Source organism: Sebastes fasciatus, chromosome 7 (assembly GCF_043250625.1).
Source record: "Sebastes fasciatus isolate fSebFas1 chromosome 7, fSebFas1.pri, whole genome shotgun sequence".
NCBI lineage: Eukaryota > Metazoa > Chordata > Actinopteri > Perciformes > Sebastidae > Sebastes > Sebastes fasciatus.
In genome coordinates this window covers 22,962,190-22,976,813 of record NC_133801.1, presented here as the reverse complement: position 1 = coordinate 22,976,813, position 14,624 = coordinate 22,962,190, and the positions used below count along the sequence as shown (strand labels likewise).

Genomic DNA, 14,624 nt, shown 5'->3' with positions numbered 1-14,624 from the left:
AAATCCATCAATACATTCTAAACGTAAATTAGACCAAGCTTAAATTTATAATATGAAACTGCTTCACAATCTTCCTCGATGGTTCTTATATTATCTGCTGCTGAATGATGCATTAATACCAAAACTAAATTGAATTGATAGGCAAACATCAAACAACAAATTCCAATAAGAAAGATATCAGTCACTGAATTGACCTGGTAACATTTAATTTGCTTCTATCCATAAATGTTCAACATTGTATTCACAGTAATCCTTCAATTATCCTTTATTCAATTTATTCCTTTTTCCTTTTGTTTTATGATTTATTCAATTATCCTCTATTAGTAGTTTAGTCATGTAGTTAGTCAAATAAACATGTATTTTATAAAGAACTTTGTTATTTGATTTGTGTGTGTATATAAACAATTTGAATCACTGTTCACCATGCCCAAGAACGCCGTAGCAACCCTGAGATTATGAGACTCAATTGATTTGTATACAATTTTAGATTTTTCCTTATTTTTATAAAATGGGGTGGTACCTGTGTAAATTCTGATATTAAAACTCATTGTGTGTGACATCTGAAGCTGAGTGTCACCACTCTCTTTCACATTTTATGATACATATACATATTCTGATATAAATTATTGATTGATGATTAATCTGCTCTATGCAATAACGCTACATGATTCAAGTTATTTGTCATCAGCCTACTTTTTCAATTACTAATAATATTACTATTACTACCAACAAATCTTTCTGCCTTCATGTTTGTATTGTATAGAGTAAAAGTATTAATTCTGTCTGAATGTTTTATGACTCAATGCCCCGAGCCATGATTGCTTTCTTTGTGTTCCTCTCGGGTCTCAGCAGGATTATGTAACATTTGGGTCCAAACAGTGCCACCAAGAGACCAAAACTGGAGGCCAGGATGGCGAATACCTCCACTGCATCTGCATATTTGCCTGGGGAGCTGACATAAGCGGGGACAAAGGCCACCCACACAGCACAGAAGATCAGCATGCTGAAAGTGATGAGCTTGGCCTCATTGAAACTATCTGGAAGATTCCTCGCCATGAATGCTAGTAGGAAGCTGAGTATAGCCAGTAAGCCAATGTAACCCAGTAACACTGCAAAACCAACTGTGGACCCAACTACACACTCATAAACTATCTTGTCATTGTGGTATTGAGTGTTTTTATGAGGAGCTGGTGAAGCAGAGACAAGCCAAGCAGTGCAGATTGCTGCCTGGATAGAAGTCAGAACCATAACTGTCCCTCTCTGCTGCACAGTACCAAACCACTTGAGACTGGCTCCACCTCCTGGTTTGGAGGCCTTGAACACAGCCAGAACCACCATGGTTTTCACCAGGATGCATGAGACACAAAGCACAAAGCTGATCCCAAATGCTGCATGTCTCAGTTGGCATGTCCACATCCTGGGACGGCCGATAAACAACAGTGAGCAGAGGAAACATAATTTAAGTGATATCAATAGCTGGAAACTCAGTTCTGAATTGTTGGCGCGTACTATAGGGGTGCTGCGATGATAGATGGAGATGCCCAAGACAACAGCACAGATGAATGTGCCCAACAATGAGGTGGCTGTCAGGAAGATACCTAGAGGCTCTTGATAGGAGAGGAACTCTATTTTCTTAGGAACACAGTGGTCACGCTTGGGGCTGGACCAGAAGTCCTCTGGACAACTGGTGCACTCCATGGAGTCTAAGAAAACATTGATAGTGTTAAGATTAATCCTTAATTATATCCCTAAACTGCAATGTTTAAAACTGAATACCAACCAGTCTTATTGCTGATCTTTCCCTCAGAACAAGGGATGCAGTCAAAACAGCACTCAGGTTGCCCCCTCTTTCTGGCCATTCGGGCACCTGGAGGACAGCTCTCACTGCACACTGACCGGGGGGGCTGTAGGGAGAAAAATACACATCTGTTATTGAGTCAAATAACTATAATGAGTCATGCATGGTACACAAAATAGGTGTCTAAAAAATCAGAAGCAACCTCTTTGGATTCAAAGTTCCAGAAGATTTTGTCTTCATCAAGTGTGAGTTCTTCACCTTTGGCTGACTCTTTGACCTCGCCCACATTCTCAACTTTAGTTCGTCCATCAGGGAGCCACAGCCAGTTCATGACATCATATATTGGTAATGCATCACCATTCTCATCAAATGATACTTGATCACCAAATGGTGTGGTGAAGTTGACCTTTTCCAAGTAATACACAAGCTAAGAATATCAGAATAACGGATAGAGGAAAATCAAAAAGGAGAGATAAAAACTCAATTCTATATGACCACGGTGAAAACAGTGGTATCTATTATTCAATAATCAACCTGCCTACTGCACCTATGAACATATGAAGATATTAACAATTCCAACAAAGCATTTCCATTAAATTGAAGTCACTGATATTACTGTATACCCAGTGACAATATACTCTGTCCTGATAATATTATCCAATGCTGTCACTTTGTTGTAGGGGGAATTGTTTCAGCTATCTGCTCTGCACTTTAAGATTAGTAATCTCATAGCTTTGTATTTAATCCCATACCTGAAATGTTACTCCACAAGATAGCATAGGATTTAGTCACATGAACAGGTGGAGTGTAAACTGATATCCCACCTGCCATAGCTCCAGTCTTTGCAATCTGGCACAGCTGTGTCCGCTGAAAGGCCCTCTCCCTGGCACACAGCGCAGCATGTCATCAAGAGCATACGCCAGAGCATACACAGCCTTGTACACGTTATACTCTGGCCTGAGGTTTGAAATGTCCAACAACTCAGTCTCCACACTCTCTAGATCTTCCTGTCCAGTGCATAGTACTCCCCCAGCCTCCACCCAACCTGCTGGAGGTGGTGCAAATCTACACTGAAATGTGTATTCCCAAAACTGATTTACCTGAATGTATTAAACACTTTGTGTTATACATGATGACATCATACTGTATTATTCTTACAAATACCAGATTACTACACTTTGTCTATATCTGTCTGTAGATTTCTGCTAAATTCACCAAACGTTATCATTAGATAATGCCTCATTTGCATATTTAAACATAACATTTCAGAAAAAAAGTAATACAAAAAATAATTTTCTTAGTGTAAGTAATCAACTGGGGAAGTTTCATGGTGTTATCTTAAATTTTTAACCCAATTCAGCAGGAGTGTCTTCAAAATGTATTGAATTTTATAATACATAACCTTAAAGACCGTTTTCTCAAAAATGAGTTATGTAAAGACCTTTGCCTCTAATATGTCAACAAAATGAAATAACAATTTTGAACATAGCATTATCCAATGTTCAGATTTAAACATAAAATTTCAGAAAACTTGTAATAAAAAAATAATTGTTCTACTATAAGTTATCAACTGGGGAAGTTTCCTGGCAATATATATTAGTTAAATGTTTTAACCTATACACCTGGGGTGCCTCCACTTAAACTCACCACATTATTTCCATAGCGGTTGTTGTGTTGTATGTCAGGACGTATTCTTAACAGGAAGTCCCTGAGTCCTGGTATTTCTCCTCGACGGATGGCAATGCCCAGTGTTCCACTCAGGTACGGCATGAGGTGGGGGGTCTGGAGCACAGTAGCTGCAGTCCAGGCTTCACTGGCCATCCACTGCAGGCCTGTCACATTCTGTCTCACCACCTGTGCATTGCATTATAGAAAATATATAAATTCATACTGTCATGACACGATTGATGTCTTGTCTCATTCAAACACATGTAAAACCCTTTTATTTCAGACAATCAAAACATTAAGTTGTAGAATTATATAAACATATAATTAAGCTATAATTGAAGCCACACCTCTTCCATGAGGTTAATCACGTGACTCTGATGTGCAAAAACAATGACCACACGAGCTGTAGATTTCCTCATCAAATCCACAATTCTCCTTAGTTCAGCTGGGTCTTTGTCCCAGGGCAAAACTTCTAAATAGGCCAGACAACCTCCACCAGACTGAGCAAGGTCAGATTGAAAGGATCGGGCAACATGGAATCCATAATCATCATTACTGACCAGAAGACCTGTCCAAGTCCAGCCAAAGCGCCTGAGAATCTGAATCATAGCACGCACCTAAGTAAATACAGAGTGGAGGAATTAATGCACAGGCTGGAATAATCTCTTAGTGATTAACCTGATAAGCTGGTACCACAATGGACCATGTTTAACTAGTACCCTTCAGACCAAACAGCTCCATCAATGGCAAAACGTATGTGATAAGTATTACACAGAAAATATTATATTTCATTGCAGTAAAAGGATGCATTTTATTTTGCTGACTGATGGTCACCTGGAAAGCATCACTTGGGATCGTCCTAAAGAAGGATGGAAACTTTTGCCGGTCACTCAGGCACGAACATGTGGAAAAAAAACTCACCTGTGAAAGACACAGACTGTACATCCTAAAAACATTCAAAGCCTTCATCGGCTGATTAGTCCAACGTTTACACTTGACATTGCATTTAAAATTAAAATGCTACAACAGAAGACAACTTACCATAGGTACTCTGTACAAACCTAAGACAGTCGAGATGGCGATAGAACGTCTAGAGGAAGATTCACCAACAATCCCAAGGACTGGAGGGGTTCCTACACAGGTCTTGTCCAACATAAACTGCTCTTCTCGACTACTGGCTAATGACAACGCTGCACGGAATCCAATTCCTAGGTTGTTGCAGTTGTCATTAAGACTGTATCCCAGTGTCACGTTAGGTAGCAGGTTCGAGTTTCTGTTGATTTCATCAATAGCAAAGGCCATGGTCTGGGCCTGCCTGAATCCTAGAACATCAAAACTAACACAAAAATATCAATGTGCTGACATGAACGTGTTGCACAATTACAGATTTTGCAAACAATTAAGCCAATTAAATAGCAACAATTATTACAATACCTGAATAAAAAATATAAAGGAGACAAGTGGTATGTCTGAAATGGCATGAATACACAATGTAGTTCTGACCAGGTAATATCTTATCATATAAAATACATTTTACTAATGGGATTGGCTTCTTCCAGTTTCTGCATTTTGTTGTTTCCTTGACATACTGACCTGGGCCTGTCTGAATCCTAGAATATCAAAACTAACACAAAAATACCATTGTTGGAAAATACAACATGATACAGTAACTGTGCTGACATGAATATGTTGCACAATTACAGATTTTGCAAAAAAAATAAACCAGTTGAATAGCAACAATTATTACAATACTTGATTAACAATAAATAAATAGAGGACATAAGTAATACGTCTAAAATGGCATAAATACACAATGTAATTCTGACAGAGTAATATCTTATCATATAAAATACATTTTACTAATGGGATTAGCTTCTTCCAGTTTCTGCATTTTGTTGTTTCCCTGACATACTGACCTGTGGCAGGTTGGCTGTTGTGGCTCTGAGGTAAAAGACAGGTCAGGAAAGACAGAAAATAAATGGATCTTAAACAGCCCTCCCAGAACCACATCTCCAGCCTTGTGCATCCCATTTAGAGGAAACTGTCCCTGTAACCAGCAGGAGGTGGAATGGAGAGGGTTCCCTCCATCACAAGAAAAGTAGGAATACAACAACACAGAGTACATGAGCAAGAGGAGGTTGATATCTAAAAATGCCCACATGGCTTTCCTCCTGTTTACTCCTTTTCTGACTCTGTGTCAACCCCTTTTATTAACTTGTAGCATTGTTTAAGCTTGCACACCACCCATCAGCGCATACACAAAAGTAAGGGCAGGGCCCAATATGTATTTCATTGGAGACTGGTTTTCTATCGAGGTGGAATTAATTTGTGCACTTTTAATTACATCTCACCTAGGCAATTTTAGCAACCTTTCCAACCCAAATTGAAGTTGTGGATGACCGCTATGATTGATATCTACTGAAATTTGCGTGTGATTTGTGGTGTGATAAGCATACCGAATTAAACTCACCAAATGCTCAAATTAGCCCCGAGTATGTCCACTAGATGGTAGCAGCATACCAAGACCCTCAGTGAAATATTACATCTTCCCTTGTTCTGTGTTTGTTTGATGGAGAGTTTTTTTATGTGGCTGGCAACCAATATTAACTTGGCAGGTATTAGATTTGATTAGTTCTGCAGAAACATGCAGGACAGATTTCCCCATTAGTATGTCCAAATTGCAGTTTTATAGATTTGGTAACTGTATTTCTACGATTACAGGCAGAAACCTGTTACTTTTATTGTGAGTGCATGCACATATTTTTGAGATTACTTAACTCTATTCCCCCTAAAATGAAGTAGAATATTGCATCAATTAAAACACTGGCTTTGTCTGACACAAACACATAAAAGAATCTTATTTAGGAGGCATTTAAGTAAAAAATGCAGCAAATCCATGCAGGCTTAATGGCAGAAAATAATTATAACAGTAAATACAAAAACAAAAAAATTACAATTCTTTTCTGTATAATGTTAGGCCATTGCATAGTCATGGCTTCCAGAAGATTAGTTAATGATTACGTACTTAAAACATGAATGAGAATCTAAATGCTAGTGAACTATTAGTTAATGAGTAACTCTCAATCAAATTTTATGGATGTTTTTGTTTTAATGATATTCAACTTGATAATATTCAGGGATGTGAATTGTAGTGTATATGTTGTCTGAATATGATGAATAAAACATCTGTTAAGAATTCTGCTGTCTCCTATTTTTTAAAGGAATCAATTGTAATGATGATGAATTAATGAGGGACTCCTCATTAACTATTCAGTATTGTGTCTCACTTTACTGGGGGGGGACACAAAAACAATAAGTAATGTTTAAGTAATCAGTAATTAATGAGTCGTTACTAGTTTTGTAATGACTTTTGATTCAGAGTTAATCAGGAACAAGTCATGAAAGTGGTGAAGTCAAGTCAATTGCAATTGTATTTTTATAGACCAATAAATTAGTCAGAAAGTCAAAAATATTCACAAACTAATCATTATTTAATGATTCATTAATATAGGTTCTCCCTGTCAGTTCTCTAGTAACTCATCATTATCTACTATATAATACTCCATTACAAATTATTAGTGAAGTACTCATTAGACCCTGGACAGGTCGCCAGACTATCACAGGGCTGACACGTAGAAACAGACAGCCATTCATACTCACATTCACACCTATAGACCATTTAGAGTCAACAATTAACCTAACCTGCATATCTTTGGACTTAGGGAGGAAGCCGGAGATCCCCGGAGAAAACCCACGCTAAAATGGGGAGAACATGCAAACTCAACAGACAATGGCCCCAAGCTGGGTTTGAACCTGCGACTCTCTTGCTGTGAGGCAACACATTGGAGCAACAAGTGAAGAAACAAAGGAGAATTTATGGCCTACTCCCTGGTTTTTAAGACTATCTACATTCCTTTGAGATGTTGGCTCACAGGCACCCAAAGACACATGCAGCTGTGAATGAGACCAAAATGGAAATGACATTTAATGCAAATGAACATGTACTTTAATTGATGTGTTGTGCTTTGCTAACATATGTTTAATAAACAGGAAGTTTTGTTTAACATATATATTTTTGGGACAAGACTAAAATTGAAAGTTGTAGGAACCAGCAGAGACACAAGTCTGTCTCACACGTCTGTCCCCTCCCTGCCTTCTTTTGGAAATCCACATTTGTGACTCAGTTGGTTTAATTAAATTTATCTAGTTTCACTCATTTTTAATTTAGATAACTCAAATACTCATGCTGATAAGTAGTTAATCATAAGCTGTAGATAAAATATTTCCTTTATATTAATCACTTGATGAGATCCTGCTACATAAATATTTTTACGTGTGTATATTATACGTCCCCAGAGATCTTAAACAGAAATTCAGGTGCACACTAATCTTATCACATCTTAATCTTATATCTGATATATATTTTATTCTAGTTGAAATGTATTACACCTTTTAATGTTGATTGTGAACCATATATAAATTGACTAATTTTGTTAAATATGCTTAGAACATATAGAATTGTTCATGATAATTAACTCTGCTTACATTTCCTTTAGTTTCATGTTATGTTGGTAACTTTTATCTCATCAAAGCTCACAGTCTCATAAACCCAGCAGTCTGTCTTTTTCAGAGCAACCGCTCCCTCTTCTCGGTTGCTCTCACCCACACTGGATGGCTGTTTGATATGCTCTGAAATTAATCTTATCCCTTCATTTACTGTGTAATAAGCGCACATATTTATCAACATGTATAGGCCTTTCTCTGTAGTGTTTGTATAGCTACATGTTTTGATAACAAGGTTTATCTGTGTTGTGTAATTGGTTAATTCCTTTTAATTCAATTGATCAAGTTTTATTCAGTGGTTTATATCCTAAAAATGTTTAACATCTTTCTACTGCAGATGAAGACAAGATGTTAAATATGGAATAATTAATTATGTGAAACAAAAGAAATAACACAACCGGGGACACGGGCTGCTTGCCTGAAAGAACGACTTTAAATAAAGGACATTTTGATCTGTGAGACACCTCAAGCCACTCCATACAGCACAATCCACCAATCTACTCATCAAAGGTGATATATAAATACATTGTCAGAAGGGAAAGTGTTTGACGATTAGACTAATAAACACATTTATAGTCATTTATTAAATAAGGTAATTTTAAGAAATTGATAGTTAATATTAGATGCAAGAAGAATTAGGAAATCCATCAATACATTCTAAACGTAAATTAGACCAAGCTTAAATTTATAATATGAAACTGCTTCACAATCTTCCTCGATGGTTCTTATATTATCTGCTGCTGAATGATGCATTAATACCAAAACTAAATTGAATTGATAGGCAAACATCAAACAACAAATTCCAATAAGAAAGATATCAGTCACTGAATTGACCTGGTAACATTTAATTTGCTTCTATCCATAAATGTTCAACATTGTATTCACAGTAATCCTTCAATTATCCTTTATTCAATTTATTCCTTTTTCCTTTTGTTTTATGATTTATTCAATTATCCTCTATTAGTAGTTTAGTCATGTAGTTAGTCAAATAAACATGTATTTTATAAAGAACTTTGTTATTTGATTTGTGTGTGTATATAAACAATTTGAATCACTGTTCACCATGCCCAAGAACGCCGTAGCAACCCTGAGATTATGAGACTCAATTGATTTGTATACAATTTTAGATTTTTCCTTATTTTTATAAAATGGGGTGGTACCTGTGTAAATTCTGATATTAAAACTCATTGTGTGTGACATCTGAAGCTGAGTGTCACCACTCTCTTTCACATTTTACGATACATATACATATTCTGATATAAATTATTGATTGATGATTAATCTGCTCTATGCAATAACGCTACATGATTCAAGTTATTTGTCATCAGCCTACTTTTTCAATTACTAATAATATTACTATTACTACCAACAAATCTTTCTGCCTTCATGTTTGTATTGTATAGAGTAAAAGTATTAATTCTGTCTGAATGTTTTATGACTCAATGCCCCGAGCCATGATTGCTTTCTTTGTGTTCCTCTCGGGTCTCAGCAGGATTATGTAACATTTGGGTCCAAACAGTGCCACCAAGAGACCAAAACTGGAGGCCAGGATGGCGAATACCTCCACTGCATCTGCATATTTGCCTGGGGAGCTGACATAAGCGGGGACAAAGGCCACCCACACAGCACAGAAGATCAGCATGCTGAAAGTGATGAGCTTGGCCTCATTGAAACTATCTGGAAGATTCCTCGCCATGAATGCTAGTAGGAAGCTGAGTATAGCCAGTAAGCCAATGTAACCCAGTAACACTGCAAAACCAACTGTGGACCCAACTACACACTCATAAACTATCTTGTCATTGTGGTATTGAGTGTTTTTATGAGGAGCTGGTGAAGCAGAGACAAGCCAAGCAGTGCAGATTGCTGCCTGGATAGAAGTCAGAACCATAACTGTCCCTCTCTGCTGCACAGTACCAAACCACTTGAGACTGGCTCCACCTCCTGGTTTGGAGGCCTTGAACACAGCCAGAACCACCATGGTTTTCACCAGGATGCATGAGACACAAAGCACAAAGCTGATCCCAAATGCTGCATGTCTCAGTTGGCATGTCCACATCCTGGGACGGCCGATAAACAACAGTGAGCAGAGGAAACATAATTTAAGTGATATCAATAGCTGGAAACTCAGTTCTGAATTGTTGGCGCGTACTATAGGGGTGCTGCGATGATAGATGGAGATGCCCAAGACAACAGCACAGATGAATGTGCCCAACAATGAGGTGGCTGTCAGGAAGATACCTAGAGGCTCTTGATAGGAGAGGAACTCTATTTTCTTAGGAACACAGTGGTCACGCTTGGGGCTGGACCAGAAGTCCTCTGGACAACTGGTGCACTCCATGGAGTCTAAGAAAACATTGATAGTGTTAAGATTAATCCTTAATTATATCCCTAAACTGCAATGTTTAAAACTGAATACCAACCAGTCTTATTGCTGATCTTTCCCTCAGAACAAGGGATGCAGTCAAAACAGCACTCAGGTTGCCCCCTCTTTCTGGCCATTCGGGCACCTGGAGGACAGCTCTCACTGCACACTGACCGGGGGGGCTGTAGGGAGAAAAATACACATCTGTTATTGAGTCAAATAACTATAATGAGTCATGCATGGTACACAAAATAGGTGTCTAAAAAATCAGAAGCAACCTCTTTGGATTCAAAGTTCCAGAAGATTTTGTCTTCATCAAGTGTGAGTTCTTCACCTTTGGCTGACTCTTTGACCTCGCCCACATTCTCAACTTTAGTTCGTCCATCAGGGAGCCACAGCCAGTTCATGACATCATATATTGGTAATGCATCACCATTCTCATCAAATGATACTTGATCACCAAATGGTGTGGTGAAGTTGACCTTTTCCAAGTAATACACAAGCTAAGAATATCAGAATAACGGATAGAGGAAAATCAAAAAGGAGAGATGAAAACTCAATTCTATATGACCACGGTGAAAACAGTGGTATCTAGTATTCAACAATCAACCTGCCTACTGCACCTATGAACATATGAAGATATTAACAATTCCAACAAAGCATTTCCATTAAATTGAAGTCACTGATATTACTGTATACCCAGTGACAATATACTCTGTCCTGATAATATTATCCAATGCTGTCACTTTGTTGTAGGGGGAATTGTTTCAGCTATCTGCTCTGCACTTTAAGATTAGTAATCTCATAGCTTTGTATTTAATCCCATACCTGAAATGTTACTCCACAAGATAGCATAGGATTTAGTCACATGAACAGGTGGAGTGTAAACTGATATCCCACCTGCCATAGCTCCAGTCTTTGCAATCTGGCACAGCTGTGTCCGCTGAAAGGCCCTCTCCCTGGCACACAGCGCAGCATGTCATCAAGAGCATACGCCAGAGCATACACAGCCTTGTACACGTTATACTCTGGCCTGAGGTTTGAAATGTCCAACAACTCAGTCTCCACACTCTCTAGATCTTCCTGTCCAGTGCATAGTACTCCCCCAGCCTCCACCCAACCTGCTGGAGGTGGTGCAAATCTACACTGAAATGTGTATTCCCAAAACTGATTTACCTGAATGTATTAAACACTTTGTGTTATACATGATGACATCATACTGTATTATTCTTACAAATACCAGATTACTACACTTTGTCTATATCTGTCTGTAGATTTCTGCTAAATTCACCAAACGTTATCATTAGATAATGCCTCATTTGCATATTTAAACATAACATTTCAGAAAAAAAGTAATACAAAAAATAATTTTCTTAGTGTAAGTAATCAACTGGGGAAGTTTCATGGTGTTATCTTAAATTTTTAACCCAATTCAGCAGGAGTGTCTTCAAAATGTATTGAATTTTATAATACATAACCTTAAAGACCGTTTTCTCAAAAATGAGTTATGTAAAGACCTTTGCCTCTAATATGTCAACAAAATGAAATAACAATTTTGAACATAGCATTATCCAATGTTCAGATTTAAACATAAAATTTCAGAAAACTTGTAATAAAAAAATAATTGTTCTACTATAAGTTATCAACTGGGGAAGTTTCCTGGCAATATATATTAGTTAAATGTTTTAACCTATACACCTGGGGTGCCTCCACTTAAACTCACCACATTATTTCCATAGCGGTTGTTGTGTTGTATGTCAGGACGTATTCTTAACAGGAAGTCCCTGAGTCCTGGTATTTCTCCTCGACGGATGGCAATGCCCAGTGTTCCACTCAGGTACGGCATGAGGTGGGGGGTCTGGAGCACAGTAGCTGCAGTCCAGGCTTCACTGGCCATCCACTGCAGGCCTGTCACATTCTGTCTCACCACCTGTGCATTGCATTATAGAAAATATATAAATTCATACTGTCATGACACGATTGATGTCTTGTCTCATTCAAACACATGTAAAACCCTTTTATTTCAGACAATCAAAACATTAAGTTGTAGAATTATATAAACATATAATTAAGCTATAATTGAAGCCACACCTCTTCCATGAGGTTAATCACGTGACTCTGATGTGCAAAAACAATGACCACACGAGCTGTAGATTTCCTCATCAAATCCACAATTCTCCTTAGTTCAGCTGGGTCTTTGTCCCAGGGCAAAACTTCTAAATAGGCCAGACAACCTCCACCAGACTGAGCAAGGTCAGATTGAAAGGATCGGGCAACATGGAATCCATAATCATCATTACTGACCAGAAGACCTGTCCAAGTCCAGCCAAAGCGCCTGAGAATCTGAATCATAGCACGCACCTAAGTAAATACAGAGTGGAGGAATTAATGCACAGGCTGGAATAATCTCTTAGTGATTAACCTGATAAGCTGGTACCACAATGGACCATGTTTAACTAGTACCCTTCAGACCAAACAGCTCCATCAATGGCAAAACGTATGTGATAAGTATTACACAGAAAATATTATATTTCATTGCAGTAAAAGGATGCATTTTATTTTGCTGACTGATGGTCACCTGGAAAGCATCACTTGGGATCGTCCTAAAGAAGGATGGAAACTTTTGCCGGTCACTCAGGCACGAACATGTGGAAAAAAAACTCACCTGTGAAAGACACAGACTGTACATCCTAAAAACATTCAAAGCCTTCATCGGCTGATTAGTCCAACGTTTACACTTGACATTGCATTTAAAATTAAAATGCTACAACAGAAGACAACTTACCATAGGTACTCTGTACAAACCTAAGACAGTCGAGATGGCGATAGAACGTCTAGAGGAAGATTCACCAACAATCCCAAGGACTGGTGGGGTTCCTACACAGGTCTTGTCCAACATAAACTGCTCTTCTCGACTACTGGCTAATGACAACGCTGCACGGAATCCAATTCCTAGGTTGTTGCAGTTGTCATTAAGACTGTATCCCAGTGTCACGTTAGGTAGCAGGTTCGAGTTTCTGTTGATTTCATCAATAGCAAAGGCCATGGTCTGGGCCTGCCTGAATCCTAGAACATCAAAACTAACACAAAAATATCAATGTGCTGACATGAACGTGTTGCACAATTACAGATTTTGCAAACAATTAAGCCAATTAAATAGCAACAATTATTACAATACCTGAATAAAAAATATAAAGGAGACAAGTGGTATGTCTGAAATGGCATGAATACACAATGTAGTTCTGACCAGGTAATATCTTATCATATAAAATACATTTTACTAATGGGATTGGCTTCTTCCAGTTTCTGCATTTTGTTGTTTCCTTGACATACTGACCTGGGCCTGTCTGAATCCTAGAATATCAAAACTAACACAAAAATACCATTGTTGGAAAATACAACATGATACAGTAACTGTGCTGACATGAATATGTTGCACAATTACAGATTTTGCAAAAAAAATAAACCAGTTGAATAGCAACAATTATTACAATACTTGATTAACAATAAATAAATAGAGGACACAAGTAATACGTCTAAAATGGCATAAATACACAATGTAATTCTGACAGAGTAATATCTTATCATATAAAATACATTTTACTAATGGGATTAGCTTCTTCCAGTTTCTGCATTTTGTTGTTTCCCTGACATACTGACCTGTGGCAGGTTGGCTGTTGTGGCTCTGAGGTAAAAGACAGGTCAGGAAAGACAGAAAATAAATGGATCTTAAACAGCCCTCCCAGAACCACATCTCCAGCCCTGTGCATCCCATTTAGAGGAAACTGTCCCTGTAACCAGCAGGAGGTGGAATGGAGAGGGTTCCCTCCATCACAAGAAAAGTAGGAATACAACAACACAGAGTACATGAGCAAGAGTAGGTTGATATCTAAAAATGCCCACATGGCTTTCCTCCTGTTTACTCCTTTTCTGACTCTGTGTCAACCCCTTTTATTAACTTGTAGCATTGTTTAAGCTTGCACACCACCCATCAGCGCATACACAAAAGTAAGGGCAGGGCCCAATATGTATTTCATTGGAGACTGGTTTTCTATCGAGGTGGAATTAATTTGTGCACTTTTAATTACATCTCACCTAGGCAATTTTAGCAACCTTTCCAACCCAAATTGAAGTTGTGGATGACCGCTATGATTGATGTCTACTGAAATTTGCGTGTGATTTGTGGTGTGATAAGCATACCGAATTAAACTCACCAAATGCTCAAATTAGCCC

General features: G+C 38.1%; 2 protein-coding genes across 2 annotated transcripts; both read right to left on the bottom strand.

Moving 5' to 3' along the window:
- Window positions 1-792: 792 nt before the first annotated feature.
- Window positions 793-5,591, bottom strand: LOC141770806 (extracellular calcium-sensing receptor-like). Its single transcript, XM_074640651.1, has 9 exons — window positions 5,383-5,591; window positions 4,508-4,802; window positions 4,301-4,387; window positions 3,814-4,083; window positions 3,446-3,652; window positions 2,623-2,898; window positions 2,001-2,225; window positions 1,781-1,904; window positions 793-1,703 (listed from the first exon to the last, which is right to left on the bottom strand). Exons 1-9 carry the CDS (start codon window positions 5,589-5,591, stop codon window positions 793-795), a joined length of 2,604 nt encoding a protein of 867 aa, XP_074496752.1.
- A 3,870-nt stretch (window positions 5,592-9,461) lies between these two features.
- On the bottom strand, window positions 9,462-14,260 carry LOC141770805 (extracellular calcium-sensing receptor-like). Its single transcript, XM_074640650.1, has 9 exons — window positions 14,052-14,260; window positions 13,177-13,471; window positions 12,970-13,056; window positions 12,483-12,752; window positions 12,115-12,321; window positions 11,292-11,567; window positions 10,670-10,894; window positions 10,450-10,573; window positions 9,462-10,372 (listed from the first exon to the last, which is right to left on the bottom strand). Exons 1-9 carry the CDS (start codon window positions 14,258-14,260, stop codon window positions 9,462-9,464), a joined length of 2,604 nt encoding a protein of 867 aa, XP_074496751.1.
- Between the last annotated feature and the right edge of the window lie 364 nt (window positions 14,261-14,624).

Coding starts and splice junctions, on each gene's coding strand:
- LOC141770806 (XM_074640651.1), bottom strand. CDS start 5,591: ATGTACTCTGTGTTGTTGTATTCCTACTTTTCTTGTGATGGAGGGAAC. Junction 4,388..4,507: donor GTTTGTACAGAGTACCTATG/GTAAGTTGTCTT, acceptor TGTCTTTCACAG/GTGAGTTTTTTTTCCACATG. Junction 3,653..3,813: donor TGATTAACCTCATGGAAGAG/GTGTGGCTTCAA, acceptor TGCAATGCACAG/GTGGTGAGACAGAATGTGAC.
- LOC141770805 (XM_074640650.1), bottom strand. CDS start 14,260: ATGTACTCTGTGTTGTTGTATTCCTACTTTTCTTGTGATGGAGGGAAC. Junction 12,322..12,482: donor TGATTAACCTCATGGAAGAG/GTGTGGCTTCAA, acceptor TGCAATGCACAG/GTGGTGAGACAGAATGTGAC. Junction 10,574..10,669: donor GGAACTTTGAATCCAAAGAG/GTTGCTTCTGAT, acceptor TTCTCCCTACAG/CCCCCCCGGTCAGTGTGCAG.